The sequence below is a fragment of the Camellia sinensis genome, chromosome 6 (assembly GCF_055761805.1).
Source record: "Camellia sinensis isolate YWXY chromosome 6, ASM5576180v1, whole genome shotgun sequence".
Classification (NCBI taxonomy): domain Eukaryota; kingdom Viridiplantae; phylum Streptophyta; class Magnoliopsida; order Ericales; family Theaceae; genus Camellia; species Camellia sinensis.
Window position 1 is genome coordinate 143,106,394 of NC_138966.1, and position 16,691 is coordinate 143,123,084.

A 16,691-nucleotide genomic window follows, 5' to 3' on the forward strand; every position below is an offset into this window, starting at 1 on the left:
ATTATCTATTTGGCTTGGTTAAAATATGTATATATATATATATTTAGACTCTTATTTATTCTCTTACTTTTGTCATTGTTTATCTTATATATAATAGTTAGTGATTGATTTTTTGTATAATATAAAGTCATTAATTATTAAAATAAAATATAAAAAACTCAGTTTATAGTGATTTAAAAATATGAAATATATTGGATCATACTTAAAAATTTACAAAAATTTATCAATATTTATTTTTAACCCAATAAATATGATCATGGAAAAAAAATATGCGTATCGGTAAGTTTTTTCAAATTGTGCAAAAAATAAAAAAATTCACGGTTCCGGTTACCGCAACCGTTACACTACGGCCTTTACACCCTGCAACCGCAACCGCGTCACCGCCACCGTTACGGCGACCGCCACCTTTACACCCCGCTGTTCCACAAATTCTTCATCTATTATGAATGATGTGACTTGATGCTTCTGCACCATAACATAATACAGTGCAACATACTATCTCCTGTTTGCATCTTTGGTGCTATGAACATTCAGTTTTTTTTGGTTTTATAATTCTTCTGCCAACATATATATATATATATATAAAGAGATGAATAAACTGTAATTATGCGCAGCTACAGAAAATGATAAACTCAAACGAGTTACTGTTATATCATCCCATGAAGCCCTTAGGTATTATCTTAGGGTTTGGTGTGGATGTTTTCAGATTGCATAGACAGATTGCTGGAATGAAGTCCTACCCAATTTCATCTGCTTATCATCTCAAATTACTTTCAGGTGTACTATGAGACCATCAAAGCTTTTGTTGAAAAGGGATTTCGGGCATGCAATTTTGAAAGAGTGTATCATGTAGATCAAGATAATATACAAATGTTTGATTTGCCCAATGATTTAGGAAATCTTCTCTCGATGCTTGATGACATGACCAACAATGGACTTCAACTTATAGCTGAGATACTGACAGGTGGCTCAATTAAGTTTGGGAAAATCCGGTGGAAGATGAAAAAGATCATCAAAGAATGTCTTCCAGAAGTACTTGGAAACTTGAACGGTAGCTACAAAATAAACATAGCGGAACAACTATGTCAACTTCTCAGGAACTCCCACAATTTCCGTAGAAATCGTTCTCTACTTTTGACTCCTGCATCCCAATCCTACCATGCTGCTGCTACTAAGGTACTGGAGGTACTTGAGGACATGCCTTTCCAGACTTTAAGCGCAATGCACAGGAAACTCAGAGGTATCCAGGGATATGTGCCCCAGTTGCGGACCTCAAAATCTGGATGGGGACGAAGCATTTTAATTGCTCAAGTGAGGAAAAGTTGTATGATGATGCTATCAGAACTTGGTGAAGAGAATAAATTGCAGGAACCACTAGCCAAAGCAATGGCAGTTGGGGGCTTATGGACAAAGCTAATACAAGGATGTCCCTTGGTAACCGAGTTTCAGCAATTCTCACCAGAAGATGAAGCCTTGCAGAATGAGATAGCAAAGGCAATATGGCTTCTAAAAGAGAAGGTGAGATTTCCAGAGTTGAAGAATTTGCAATTGTTGCTGGACCCAAAGGCTGAGTTATCAAATAGGAGTTTACGAACAGCAGTAAAGAACTTGTTGACAGACTATCTTTTTGAATGCAGTGATATGGACACCATTCCAGACTATCTATTAGAAACACTTTGTATCATCAATAGAACCTCTAGGACTGCTCCTTACAGATTTTTTTCAGAGGAGGAAAAAGAAGAAGAGGTAGAACATGTATTGAATGTGAGTTCTCAGATAAAGCATATTTTGTGGGACTTGCTTCCTGAATATGAGTTTGACGAAGATTTTGCAGATGCATACATGGAATATTTAGAAGAAAGTGATGATGGTGATGATTATGATGATAATGACAGTGATGAGAAGCAAGAAGAGTTACTCCAGCAAAATAACTTGTTTCATCCTAGTGATCTATATGGCCAAACAGAAACTATTGGGGAGACAAATCCAACTAATTTCGGGTCGCCTGCCTCTACCATTAAAAGGAATGGCTCTTCCCTGGTTCTTACACCCAACAGAAGGTTAAACATTAATTCTCTTGAGAGAGTTGAGCCTGAGCCTCTTACAAGAATGGATTTGGTAGATTCTGATGCTTCTGCTTCTTTGTCTACATGTTTTGAATTTGGCAGCTTAGATAATATGGAAGAAAACCAGTTCCATGTAAGTGTGAGGAATTCAGAACTGACGGATTACCATGTTGAGAGACAAGAACCTACAGTTGATCCAGAAAAGCCCCCAGATTTTGTTTCTTCTAACTTTTTACGTGACCGAAATTTTATGCATGACGAGCTGAACATGAGTAGAAACCAATACCTCACTCTCCAAGAAGCCTGTGACAAGACAAGTATACTGGCTTATCGTCTCATTGGTTGTGCATTGGATAAGTTGGCACAAATAGAAGGTTTACATTTAGACACGGGTGATATATCATATCTCAGAGGCGATTATTCAATTCGAAAAGATTCTGGAGGTACTTGAAACACTCTTTAAATCACTTCATTTAGCTAGTGAAAGTATGAAAAGAAAGATTCTTGTGCATACTGTTATTATAGTTGTTTGTTATTCTTGTTCTTCCGCTTATGTAATTATTATCATTATATTGTTGCTTATTGAAGGGGGAAAAAAAGAGGTTATTGTAAGAAATTACTCTTATTTCTGCATTCGATTCCGTGGCCATCTAATTCAGGTATAGCCATTGGCAGGCTGTCTCTCCTATGTTGTAAGTAGTTCTTGATGATGTGGAACGTGCGAGCACCTTTGGCGTGGATATTTTATTTAGAATATTATATTTTATATTTATGTCTTTATTATTTAGTATTTTATTTTATTTTTAATTATATTTTATTAAGAGTTTTGTTAATATTTAGTGTCTTATTTATTAGGGATTAAGTTTCTAAATAATATAGGATTTGATGTCCTATTTTGATTAGGGTTTTTTGTCTATATATATTAGAGTCTTTGCATTTTTATCTTTAGCTTTGGTATTATATAGAATATTGAAGGTTGTGGCTGTTTGTGTTAGGGCTGTGGCCCTTCTCCTCTTCCCTCTCTGCTTCTCTCTTCTCTCTCCCTACAATGTGCTACGTCAGTGACGTTGAAGATACTTGAAGGACATTACAGAATGAGTAATCCCAAGACATTAACTAATGAGTTCCAAGTTATCTGTGATAGCAAAAATGGAACTAGTTGAGAAAACTTAAAAGATTGCTCAGTGCCGTGTATCATTGAAATGACAAGGTTTGGATTTTGTTATCTTAAGTTAATGTGTAATTTTCCCCTATTACGTTAAGAAGAAATAAAATAGGTTGAAACCCAGTAAACTGAAAAAGGAAAAGAAAGGAAACAAATGAAAATGACAATCCAAGTCTGGTAAACTTTACCTTGAGCCTAAAGGCATTGCATTGAATGATGAAAAGACAAAGATCATAGCATCTCTACCGGCGGCGGTGTTGGGCTGTAAGGTGTCGACTTTACTGGTGGTGACTTATTTGGGTTTGCCGTTGGGAGCGTCGTTTAAAGCTCAAAGGGTATGGGAAGGGGTTGTGGAGCGGATTCAACGTCGTTTAGCAGGCTAGAAGAGGCAATATCTGTCGGTTGGGGGCCGACTTACTCTGATGAAGAGTGTGTTAAGTAGCATTCCGACACACTTTATGTCTTTGCATGTTATTCCAGTGTCTGTGGCGAGGCCGATTGAGAAGTTACAAAGGGATTTCCTGTGGGGTAGTGGGAGGGATGTTTTTAGGTATCATTTGGTGGATTGGGGGCGGATTTGTCAACCAAAGCTGGCAGGGGGTTTGGGGGTGTGAAGTTTGGTGACTTTTAATAGAGCACTGTTGGGGAAGAGGCTATGGCGTTTTGCTTGGGAGCCAGAGCGTTTATGGAGACCAGTGGTGGCTGTTAAGTATGGGGTGGGTTGGGAGGAATGGGGGTCAAGGATAGTAAGGGGTTCTCATAGTTGTGGGTTATGGAAAGAGATTTGGTTGGGGAGAAAGGAGTTTTGGGATAGGGTGGGTTTTCGGGTGGGGGATGGGCTGAGGGTGAGCTTCTGGAAGGATAGGTGGTGTGGGGTGGTTTTGTTGGCGGATCGCTTTCCTCTGATTTTTAGCATTGTGGTGGATCAGGAGGCTATGGTGGTATATTACTTGAGGGAAGGAGAGGGAGTGGTTTGGGATATTCAGTTATGGCGTCAGGCTCATGATTGGGAGGTTGATCAGTTATTGGAGTTATGGAGTTTCTTATATAGGTTGGGTGTGACTGGGGTGCGGAAGGATGTTTTGGGGTGGAATGTTGGGGCTAAGGGGTGTTTTTCAGTCTCGTCATTCTATTGGAGCATGGTGGGGAAGGTGAGACAGGATTTTCCTTAAAGGAGTGTTTGGGTGCCACGGGTTCTGTTGTTAAAATCCACCTACTCTCCACCTACTTCACCCACTTAAACCTACTCCACTAAACCTAACCCACTACACCACTACCACCTCACCTACTCCACTAAACCTAACCCACTACACCACTACCACCTCACCTACTCCACTAAACCTAACCCACTACACCACTACCACCTCCACTTCACCTACTCCTTACCTACTACACACTCACCCTCTTCTATATATAGGAATCATGAATCATTGTAATAGAAATCAAAATATCAATCAATAATAATACATACAATTTATTCTCTCTCTTTCTCTATACATTATTTCTTACATGGTATCAGAGCTGGTTTAAAACCTAGTATTTTCGCTTCCCCGGCGGGCGGCAACCTCACCTTAGCCGCCCGCCGGACCTCAACCTATTCCGCTGATAAAATCAACAAAGATTTGTTCAACTGTAGTCATGTGTGAGGCTGATGGAGAAGAATTCTTCACCTCATATGACGAGACAGTCTGGAACTGGAAACACTGCAACATTCTGCTCTGGAATTCTGCAGCAGCTAGATTATAGCTTGGTTGAGTGCCAAGCTTTGGTTCTTCCACCCACTCTTGAACTTGCCCAGCAAAGTGTGAAGGTTCATGCTTGTGTTGGAGGGACTAGTGTGCGCGAAGATCAGCGCATTCTCTCCAGTGGGGTTCATGTTGTTGTTGGTACTCCTGGTCGTGTGTTTGACATGTTGCGGAGACAATCACTTCGCCCTGTTTACATCAAAATGTTTGTCTTGGATGAAGCTGATGAAATGCTGTCACGAGGTTTTTAAAAATCAGATCTATGATATTTTCCAGTTGCTGCCACCCAAAATCCAGGTTGGGGTGTTCTCAGTTGCTGCCACCCAAAATCCAGGTTGGGGTGTTCTCTGCCACAATGCCACCAGAGGCTCTTGAAATCACCAGGAAATTCATGAATAAGCCTGGAAAGAGAAAAAGCTCATACTAGGATTTGCGAAGTGATTCGCTGCAGGAATTTTGGCTTTGGATGAAACCCTTACCATACTCCACTCATTCTCTCCAACTGTTCTAACTTTTTATTTTTATTATTATTATTATTATATCAAATAATCAATGCACTCATGTTCCCCACTAACAGTGTCCACTTTTGACCCAAACCATTTTCAATCCATTATTTCTCCTTCACATTTTGCACCCCACTCACCGACTCTCTCTCCACTTTATCACATGGGTTTGTCCCTCTCTTTCCTCCATTTGATTTCAAAAATCACTTATTTTTATTTATTTTTTCCAAGTCACTTTTCATCTTTTTTAAATACCCCACTTTATTTTGAAACAATCGCACTGATGTTTTTCATATAATCCATCTATAAATATTTTTTATCTATTTTCTTTCTCCCTTGTTTTCTTTCATTTTATTTTTATTTTTTCAACAAAACACTCCCAAAACAAAAACAAAAAAAAAAAAAAAAAAAAAAAAACAACAACATTTTACAAACTTGTCATTTCTTCATGCCGGGGATCAACCCCGATCAGCATTTTACACCATAAAAATAAAAAAAAAAATAAAAATAAAAAAAACACAAAACAAAACAAAACACAACCAACACAAATCGGAACAGTGGGATTTTTCTTCTCGCCTATTCCGCCGGTCTTTTCTTCTTGCCACCGTCTTGGGCGGCCCTTGCCGGTGTTGCCTCCGTGTTTCCCACTCCACTGGGCATGATCACTACTCCCTGCTCCTCTACTGCAGCATATGGCGGCCCTCCAAATCGGAACATAAAACTGGCCTTCCGCTTCAGCTCCTTGTTTTCCGCCTTTAGCACACTTATCTCTGCTCGCGCATCCTTATACATGCGTTGGAGCAGAGCCAGCTGGGAGTTTAATTGCTGCACCTCATTTGTCCTACTCTGCAGCCGGTGCGACAAGTTTGTGACCGCCGTCATGGACTCCACACATGCCTTCAAAGTATACTGATTAGCCTCCACATCCGTTTGCACTGCCATTTTTTGCTCCACCGACCGCATCGGAAAGTTCAACGGAGCAAACTCCGGGGCGCTTGGTTGAGGTTCCAGTGCCACCGCACCAGTTTTCTCTCTTGTTGACTCGTTGAGGTCTGGAAAGAGAGTGAGCAGACTCCGGGAAGACGAGGCCATTTTCTGGGCAACAGAGTGTTACAGAATATCTCTCGCAACAGAGTGTTACAGACTCTCTCTCTCAGCACAACGAAGAGTTTTTTCAGAGGATTTTCAGAAGTTTTTTGTCTGCCTCAGCCTCTGCCTCAACCTTGGTTTAAATAGCCAGGGCCGATCCGCGCCTCGCGCGCCACTTGCCGACAGACGACAAACGGGCGCGCCAACCAAGGCACTCACGTGCCTCGCCATCATGTCCGGCACACCTTTTGATGAATTGGGCACGCCTTTTGATGGCACGCCTTTTTATGGATTGGGCACGCCTTTTGATGGCACGCCTTTTGAAAGATTGGGCACACCTTTTGAGGGTGCGACTTTTTAGGAGTCCGACAAGACTCTGTAAACTGTCCCGACATTGATTCCGGTTAGTTTCTACAAGGGTCCAGCAAGACTCCGTAAACTGTCACAACAACTGTCACCACATTGTCTGCTACAACGGTCCGACATGACCCCATAAACTGTCTTCTACAACGGTCCGACATGACCCCATAAACTGTCTTCTACATCGGTCTGACACCACCATACAGTGTCCTCTACCACGTTATGACACCCCCATACAGTGTCATCTACAACGTTATGACACCACCATACTGTGTCCTCTACAACGTTATGACACCACCATACAGTGTCTTCACCAATGGTCTGACACGACCATACAGTGTCACCTATCCTCTTTTATTTTTATGTATTTTCTTGTTTTGTTACTCTCTCCAAACTCAAGTTGGTTAGTTCCTATCCCCCTTGAGTTTGCGGGGGGCTGTTAAAATCCACCTACTCTCCACCTACTTCACCCACTTAAACCTACTCCACTAAACCTAACCCACTACACCACTACCACCTCACCTACTCCACTAAACCTAACCCACTACACCACTACCACCTCACCTACTCCACTAAACCTAACCCACTACACCACTACCACCTCCACTTCACCTACTCCTTACCTACTACACACTCACCCTCTTCTATATATAGGAATCATGAATCATTGTAATAGAAATCAAAATATCAATCAATAATAATACATACAATTTATTCTCTCTCTTTCTCTATACATTATTTCTTACATCTGTCTAAGGTGGTTTTCTTTATGTGGATGGTGGCTTTGGGTCGGAATCTTATGCTTGATAACTTGATGCGATGCGGTCATGTTCTTGTTAATTGATGTTGTATGTGTAGTGAAGATGCAGAGTCCGTGGATCACTTGTTTTTGCATTGTTCCGTGGCGTTCCGTCTGTGGTGTTTTGTTTACTCTCTTTTTGGGATTGGTTGGGTTCAGCCGCGGCGGGTGGTGGATATGTTGTGGACCTGGCGTGGGGCTTGGTTTGGTCATCGTCGACAGCGTGTATGGTATTTGGTTCCTTTTTGTTTGATGTGGTTACTGTGGTTGGAATGGAATAAACGTACGTTTCAGGAGATTCAGTGTACCCTTAGTTGGCTTGAGGGTTGCTTACTAGTTGTTTTGTATAGTTGCTTAGAATTGAAAATTGATCCGGATATGTATGGTTTTTTTAGAGTTTTTGGATGAGGTTATTGATTAGAGTGTGATTCCCTTTGTTGGGGTTTTGTAATTCTTTGCATCATCTTGATGCTTTTTTAATAAAGGTCGCTTGCTTATTTATCAAAAAAAAAAAAAAAAAATTAGTGCTTCAACGAATTTGAATTTGAACTAATCCACTTCTGACATGTCCTCGAGTTCATTTACAATTCAGGTCATGGAGTCTTCCCTCACGTTAACTGTCCTCACTGATCCACTGGAGAGAAGGATATTAGATTTATGTTTTCATCTATCTGCAAAGCTTAACATAATGTAAGAAAGTTGGGCTAGTCAATGCTGGGGTGGCAAGGTTGTGATGGCAGCTTATTTTAAATTAATCACAAGTTTGAGTGAACTTCTAATTTCTGAAGATGATAGTGATTTGTTTTTGACCTGGGAATGTCTGTCTGATTGACATGCATGATTCTTCTGCTTCTTTGCATGGTCCAATCTCAAGATGCTTCTCATATTATTAAATCAAATTAATCATCTTTGCCCTAATTAATCTTTTAGGTTTAACCAATGACTAATGAATTGGTTCTCATCACTTTCATTATGGTCTACCTGTGTGTTGCATTTCATTCTCTTTTTCTTGTTATTTGGAGATTTTAATGTTTTCCATTATCATTTTATAGTTGCAAATGAAGAGGTGCATGGTTCAGTTATTGTCCAAGTGCTTGAAGAGCTATTACCTTCATTTCCTGGAAGGTATTTTTGCTTCCAGTTAGCTGCATTTAATTGATATTTTATGTATTTATTTCTTTTTGCATTGCTGTTTTTACATTTTTCAAGGTTTAGCTTCAGATCTAATTTGCGTATTGCAGTCTCCAACAAACTTGGCCTTTAATAAGTTGATAATAGGATCGATCACAATAGACTTTTATTTATTTATTATTATTTATAAATAAATAAAAACCTCTGAGAGTGCCAAAGGGGGGTGCAACCTTTGTACACCAGGAGTGAAGTCGATCCAGAAAGTGTCAACAAAATTAAGCTCTTCTATAAAATGTACAGATGGGCATCGTGTAGATCCAACAAAATCCCATATTAGATACATTGGGGCACCTGCACCCACTAAGGACCGACCCTTCTCTTCTATCTATACGTGGGGTACATTCCCTACTGCCTTCTTCCCAAGAAATGAACAAGCATCGAAGGCCATTAAAAGCCATGGTACTGAGGCCCACCGCTCACCCAACTCATAGTGCGTGGTCGAATTCCTAGGGCAAGCCACACTATAGAATGGTCCGAATAGATGGCTAAAGTAGATGTATTGCCTCTCGTTGTTATGCCCCTGGTTTGGGAGGAAATGATGAGTCAGAAGATGGAGCTGTAACCCACGAGTCATCCCGAGTAGCTGAAGGAATGAATACATATAGTAGCGAGTATGTAGGATGTAACTGGCTATTGGGGTGCAAAAGAGAATTTCAAATTAGAGTCCTTTGTGGACGGGGATGCCCTTGTACCGTTATCATAGCGTGAACTGGACCTTATTTTGCCTTATCTTCCGCAGCGATAGCCGGGTCCGCGCTCCCCTCGTTAGAAGGTAGGGCTTTTGAATCCAAGCTTGAATCAGCTTGAAATTGATCCATCCTTTGATAATGGCTATTCCTATCTCGAGCTTTCCCCGTGCGATTAGACACGGGTATCCGTCATCAGGGGTTCCCATCTCAGAGGAGGGCATTCTATCTCGTAGTAGGGGGAACAATTCTTCTTGAATCTCCATTTGGAAGGTAATTTGGTTGATTTGCTTCACTGAGAAGCAAGGAAAGCCACTTTTGTTGAAGGAATCGGAGCTGCTATATAATAAGCATATGACTCTTTATCAGCAAGCTCAGCAACAAAGAAAAGGAACTGAAAAAATGAAAAAAATTAACCCCCCCCCCCCAAAAAAAAAAAAAACCTATAAAGTAAACAAAAATTCCATCTACGTACAACCATCTTAGAATCCTCTCAAAATTACATCCCAAACACACCACATTAAGCATAAGGGGGCCACTTTCCAAGGCTTCCTCATCCTCTTGGATCAGCACCCTCTAGGCCAACTCTCGTAAAGTTGGAGAACTGAGCCCGGCATAACCCTACAGACTACAAGAAGAAAGAGCATAATCAATGTAACAAAAGATGATCTATTCACTATGCTTTTTGGAACATACAACACCAATTAGGAAGCATCCTACCCCTACCTATCCAAATTGTCAATGGTGATGATGTCAGGGTCAATGTCCAAAAAAAGTACACTTTACTATGAATCCCTGTTTTCCAAATACTCTCCATGGGAAGAGCAATTCTACCTATATCTCACAACTGGGAAGGAAACGATTTATGGGAGAACCTTCCACCATACTTTCCCTCATTACATTGTCTTTAATCCGAGGGACTTTCATCCATAAAACATCTACAAAATAGTCATCCATTGCCTCCAGTTCCCAATCTTGAACTTGCTTGAACAATAAGGGCTCCCAAATAAACCCAGAAGCAAGTGATCCTCATATTCAAAAGCATTCTTATTCTCTGATTTTTCAGTAAATGCATTTGATAATGGAATATCATTACACCAGATGTTCTGCTAGAATCTTATCCTTTCATTGTCAACGAGAAAGCTCTCATGGCCAGAGAAATCAGACCACCCTTTTCGAATCCCCTTTTGTAAGCTCACTCCATAGGAACTCCGGACTTCCTTGGAAGCCTCACCCTTATTTTGGAGCCAAGTTTGCATTCCACCACCTACTTCATAATTCTACTCTAAAGCATCTCTCTATAACCATATTCCTAGGAAAGCTTGAATAAAGGTTCTAAAGGTTATTGATGCCCTACCTTGAATAAGGTCAAGTTTTTTCATGTTTCTTGAAGACAACTTTATGGAGTTGCATTCTAATTAGAGGTGATCATGGATCTGTCCAATTCGCCCAACCCGACTGAACCGACCCAACTTGATTGATTTTGTGCGGATGCGTGTCTTTTAGCGGACGGATGCAGATGAAATATTTCAAAATTCACAGATACGGTTCGAATGGCAGATCAATCATCCCTCACCCGCATGAACTCGATCCACTCATAGATGAAGCTCAAAAACAAAAAGAAAAAAAACTACTAACAAATAACAACATAAAATAGAAATAATAAAACATATATATTTTTATGAAAATAGAAAACAATACCTTAAAAATATACATGTGTGGTGTCATTGCATATTATAGACAGATAATGCATATTTTTTCAAATTACTAGTTATTAGAGATTGCGAAAGTTATGAATTATAAAAAAAAAAAACAACGCCCAATGAGTACACATTAATGTGTGTTTGGGAGGGAAAAGATTGAGTACACACCTAACCTTTAGCATAATGCAAAAAGTGGTGGCCCCAAGACTTGAAACCATTACCTTAAGGTTATTAGGCCAAGTCTTAACCATTGAACCAAAAGTTATGAATTATAATTCAAAAAAATGCTCAAAATTTGTGAAGTCTAAACCGCTAAGCCGATCACATCCATCCGCCAATTCGCTTGGCCCTTTCAATCTACATCTGCCAAACCGGTGAACGGATGTGAATTGATTTTTTTTTCATTTCGCCTAATTTTGGGCGGATGGCGGATGGGATGCCACTCAACCTAGCCCGATCCGCGATCACCCCTAATTCTTATACATATATATTGTAAAATAAATTGATAGAGAGAGATACAGAGAGAATGAATTATGTATTGATTGATATTATTGATTGATGTATGTTTATTGATATTACAAATGGTGAGTGGCTCATTATATAGGAGAGGGTGAGTGTAGTAGGTGAGGAGTAGGTGAAGTGGAGGTGGTAGTGGTGTAGTGGGTTAGGTTTAGTGGAGTAGGTGAGGTGGTAGTGGTGTAGTGGGTTAGGTTTAGTGGAGTAGGTTTAAGTGGGTGAAGTAGGTGATAGGTTTTAACAGCCCCCCGCAAACTCAAGGGGGATAGGAACTAACCAACTTGAGTTTGGAGAGAGTTGCAAAACAAGAAAATACATAAAAATAAAAGAGGATAAGAGACACTGTATGGTCGTGTCAGACCATTGGTGAAGACACTGGATGGTGGTGTCATAACGTTGTAGAGGACACTGTATGGGGGTGCCATAACCATGTAGAGGACACTGTATGGGGGTGTCATAACGGTGTAGAGGACACTGGATAGCGGTGTCAGACCGATGTAGAAGACAGTTTATGGGGTCTTGTCGGACTGATGTAGAAGACAGTTTACGGGGTCATGTCGGACCGTTGTAGCAGACACTGTTGTGACAGTTGTTGTGACAGTTTACGGAGTCTTGCTGGACCCTTGTAGAAACTAACCGGAATCAATGTCGGGACAGTTTACAGAGTCTTGTCGGACCCATAAAGGAGCTAACCGGAATCAATGTCGGGACAGTTTACAGAGTCTTGTCGGACCCTTAAAGGAGCTAACCGGAATCAATGTCGGGACAGTTTACAGAGTCTTGTCGGACCCTTAAAAAATAAACTGTATGATGGTGTATATAGGCTGCCCAAATATATATATATGGATATATATAGTGAGCCCTCAAAAGTCGCGCCCTCAAAAGGCGCGCCCACTTCATCAAAAGGCGTGCCTGACAGAAAGCGTCGAGCCATCAAAAGGTGAGCCGGAGACGCGGCGAGGCACGTGAGCGACAGAGTGGCGTGTCGGCCTCGGCTATTTAACCAAGGTTGAGGCGGAGGCTGTGCAAACCAGTCTGAAACCGCCGAAAATCCTTTGAAAAAACTCTTCCGTTTCTGAGAAAGAGATTCTGGAACACTCTGTTGCCATTTTGTAACCAACCTTTCTCTGAAACACTCAGCAACCCATAACATGGCCTCGTCTTCCCGTTCAGCTACCCAGAATATGGCCTCTTCGTCCCGTGGTCTGCTCACTCTTTTTCCCGACCTCAACGAGTCAACAAGAGAGATAACTGGTGCGGTGGCACTGGAACCTCAACCAAGCGCCCCGGAGTTTGCTCCGTTGAACTTTCCTATGCGGTCTGTGGAGCAAAGAATGGCAGTGCAGTCGGATGTGGAGGCCAATCAGTATACATTGAAGTCATGTGTGGAAACCATGACTGCGGTTACAAATTTGTCGAACCGGCTGCAGAGTAGGGCAAATGAGGTGCAGCAGTTAAACTCCCAGCTGGCTCTGCTCCAACGCATGTATAAGGATGCGCGAGCAGAGATAAGTGTGCTGAAGGCAGAAAATAAGGAGCTGAAGCGGAAGGCCACCGTGATGTTCCGTTTTGGAGGTCCGCCATATGCTGCAGTGGAGGAGCAGGGAGTAGTGATCATGCCCAGTGGAGTGGGAAACACGGAGGCAACACCGGCAAGGGCCGCCCAGGACGGAGGCAAGAAGAAGAGACCGGCGGAATAGGCGAAGAAGTGAGGTCGGTGGGTGGCCGGCTGCAGAAAAGAAAACAAAGCTTTTGGTGGTGTTTTTTTTTTTTTTTTTGGTGTAAAATTGTGATCGGGGTTGATCCCTGTGATGAATAAAATATGGTTTGTTGTGCAAAACGATATGGTATGAATGGAATTGGAAAAAGATTAAAAATAATGTGAAAGAAAAATAAAGAAAGAAATAAGAAACATATATTGGAAATCAATATGGTATTTTTTTTTTTTTTTAAATATAATATATATATAAAAGAAAGAAAGTGGGGAACAAGGAGTGCACCAATTAAGCTGTATAATAAAAAAAGTTTGGGCGGTGGATGCAAAGTGAGGAGAGAGAGTGAGCAGATATAGAAAAGAAAAAATAAAGAAGTAAAAGAAGAAAAGTAAAATGGGTGGAAAATATGTGAAAAGGGAAAAGTATATATATAATAAGAATAGGGAATTGGGTATTTATTTATTTTATTTGTTTGTGGTAGAGTGGATCACATGGGGTGAGCAGTGATAAACGTGTGAAAAGGGAGCACCTGGAAAGGGCATATAAGATAAAGGAGTGGGAGGATGACAATGACTTTCTTGTTCAGCTATGTAAATTATCAGGCAAACTGTTAAGGGGTGGTGAACTTGACTTGATGACTGCAGCAAAGATGGTCCTCCATGATTGGCAGAGGGGTAAGATACCCTTCTTTGTTCCTCCCCCACGGGAAGGAGATGACTTATCTGTGGTACCCAAAGAATCTGTTGTAGAAGACGACAAGGTGGTTGATGATGATCAGGCATCGGCAGCTAGAAGAGCCATTGCAAATGTTATATCATCCCAGCAGCTAAAAGATGTACCCATTCAGGAGGATCTTTTTAGCGAGAATGAATTAAGGGGTGAGATGCCTGACCAGGTTCCAGCCACCGAGGCATAGATTCCTGTTTCTAGTGTACACGTTACACCGCCAGAGAGAGAAGAATCTTGATAGAGCAGTTGCCATGGTGTAATAATATGCTGCGGAATGTGTGTTTTGATCCATCATTGTTGCAGACATGGTGTTCGACGAAATGTCCCAGAGGGATTTTGGGTTTGCTTCGGCGAGGTGGTGAAGAAGAGTGAAGGTATGTATAGAGAATTTTAGCGGACTAGGTTGAGGTCCGGCGGGCGGCCAAGGCGAGGTTGCCGCCCGCCGGTGAAGCGAAAAATACTAAGTTCTTAACTTCGCTCTGATACCATGTAAAATAAATTGATAGAGAGAGATACAGAGAGAATGAATTATGTATTGATTGATATTATTGATTGATGTATGTTTATTGATATTACAAATGGTGAGTGGCTTATTATATAGGAGAGGGTGAGTGTAGTAGGTGAGGAGTAGGTGAAGTGGAGGTGGTAGTGGTGTAGTGGGTTAGGTTTAGTGGAGTAGGTGAGGTGGTAGTGGTGTAGTGGGTTAGGTTTAGTGGAGTAGGTTTAAGTGGGTGAAGTAGGTGATAGGTTTTAACATATATATATATATATACTACAATTAATGATGAGATCAAAATATAATTGAATATAAAATTATTAAGTTAAAATGTAATTTATCAAATTCATTGTTAAAAATTTAAGGTCAAAATATAAATATAGGTCTGGTTAGTTTTGACTTTAAAATGGATTTTGTAAAATTACTCAGACATAAATGCACCCCAATAAAATTAAAGTAAAAATTGGAAAAAATGATTTATTGTAAGAATTTAAGCATTCCATTTATATTAGTGTTTAGGGGTGTGCAAGGATCCACCTAACCCGATCCACCTTCCCGACCCGAAGCATATATGTACGGTTTCAAATAGTCCTACGGTCGGCTATGGTTTGAAAACTCTGAAATTTTTGGTTCACAGTTCGGGAAACGATTATAGACTTGTTGTTTGGCTTTATCATTTTTTTTAGAGACTACATTCATGTTTCCAATTATATTGATCCTTTCAGTTATTTAATTAGTCTCATATATCAATGAGAGAGACAAATGGTCTCACAATTCACTAGAACCATCTTTACATGATTTTTCCTACCCACTCTCTCTCTCTCTCTCTACTATCTGTCTTCCACTCATTCTCTCTCCATCTTCTACCACTCATTCTCTCTGTACCTATGAGATACATCTTCCCCACTCTCTCATCCCTCCAAAAACGTTGGTCTCTCTCTCTCTTCTCATTCTCTTCTCTCATTCCCTCGTCGATCAAATAACAAACCATTTATCTCTTTTGTTCGATCTTCCTCTCTAATGGTGGTGGACAGCCGCGGAGTTGTTATGGCAGTAGACTGATGTCGATCCAGCCATGGTGGCGGCGATGATGAGCAGCGGTGGTGGCGATGACGGGAGGAGGTGGTGTTAAGCAACAGTGGTGGCGATGATTGGAAGAGAGAGAGAGAGAGAGAGAGATTTTTGAAATTTGAAAATTGGGAAATGAGACAGAGATGAGACTTTATAGAGAGTGAAATGAGCGTGGGTCTCTCTTCTTGGGGCTAGAGAGCATGTGTTTTGAAATTTGAATTTGGGAAAGTGAGGTGAGACCTAAGAGAGAAAAGAGGGAGGATGGGTGGGTGCAAAGTTTTAGGTTTATTTTATTTTATGCGTGTGTGGCTCTTAGGCTGGAAGTTGAAGTAGAGTGAGAGAAGAGTCATCTCTACCATCCATCCCAAACAGAAATGAATTCTATTCGTCCAAATGTCTTAGTAGGACAAATGTGTCTAGGACAAATTCAAAAACTATTCTGCCTTATTATATAGATATACCAGGGATAACCTGTGCTTAAAGGCGCACTCAACAATTTTTTTGGTACCACTCTATAAAACTCAATTATAATAAATCAATTCAAAATGACAATAATTTCACTGCACTATAGAACTCAATTAAAATAAATCAATTCAAAATGACAGTAATTTCACTGCACCATAGAACTCAATTAAAATAAATCAATTCAGAATGACAACAATTTCACTGCTCTATAGAACTCAATTATAACAAATCAATTCAAAATGACAAACTTCACACATAAGAGGAATGGTGAATGAACATTTTGGTACAAAAGAATAATCATTGTAGCTTATTAAAAACAAGAAAACTAATCATCCAGCTAAGAATGAAACACCAACCACTAACACACATAGAAAAGAGCAACACAACCACAT

At 40.5% G+C, this 16,691-nt stretch overlaps 2 protein-coding genes and 1 long non-coding RNA gene across 4 annotated transcripts in view; 2 read left to right on the forward strand and 1 right to left on the reverse strand.

Moving 5' to 3' along the window:
• LOC114292646 (uncharacterized) overlaps positions 1-16,691 on the forward strand; it is a 146,958-nt gene that overhangs the window by 98,316 nt on the left and 31,951 nt on the right. The gene's annotated exons all lie outside the window — the stretch shown is intronic.
• Positions 1-16,691, forward strand: part of LOC114286072 (uncharacterized) — a 161,985-nt gene that overhangs the window by 29,082 nt on the left and 116,212 nt on the right. Inside the window, exons 4-6 of the mRNA XM_082876522.1 lie at positions 778-2,060; positions 2,169-2,509; positions 8,780-8,852. Coding sequence (XP_082732648.1) covers positions 778-2,060; positions 2,169-2,509; positions 8,780-8,852 — 1,697 coding nt within the window. The remainder of the gene's footprint in view (positions 1-777; positions 2,061-2,168; positions 2,510-8,779; positions 8,853-16,691) is intronic.
• Positions 4,430-7,628, reverse strand: LOC145792938 (uncharacterized). 2 transcript variants are annotated; one of them, XR_014333225.1, is made up of 3 exons: positions 7,451-7,628; positions 4,517-7,408; positions 4,430-4,474 (listed from the first exon to the last, which is right to left on the reverse strand). It is a non-coding gene; the product is annotated as an uncharacterized LOC145792938 (long non-coding RNA). The 2 variants fall into 2 exon arrangements; XR_014333224.1 differs by lacking the exon at positions 4,430-4,474 and having other exon boundaries at positions 4,506-7,408.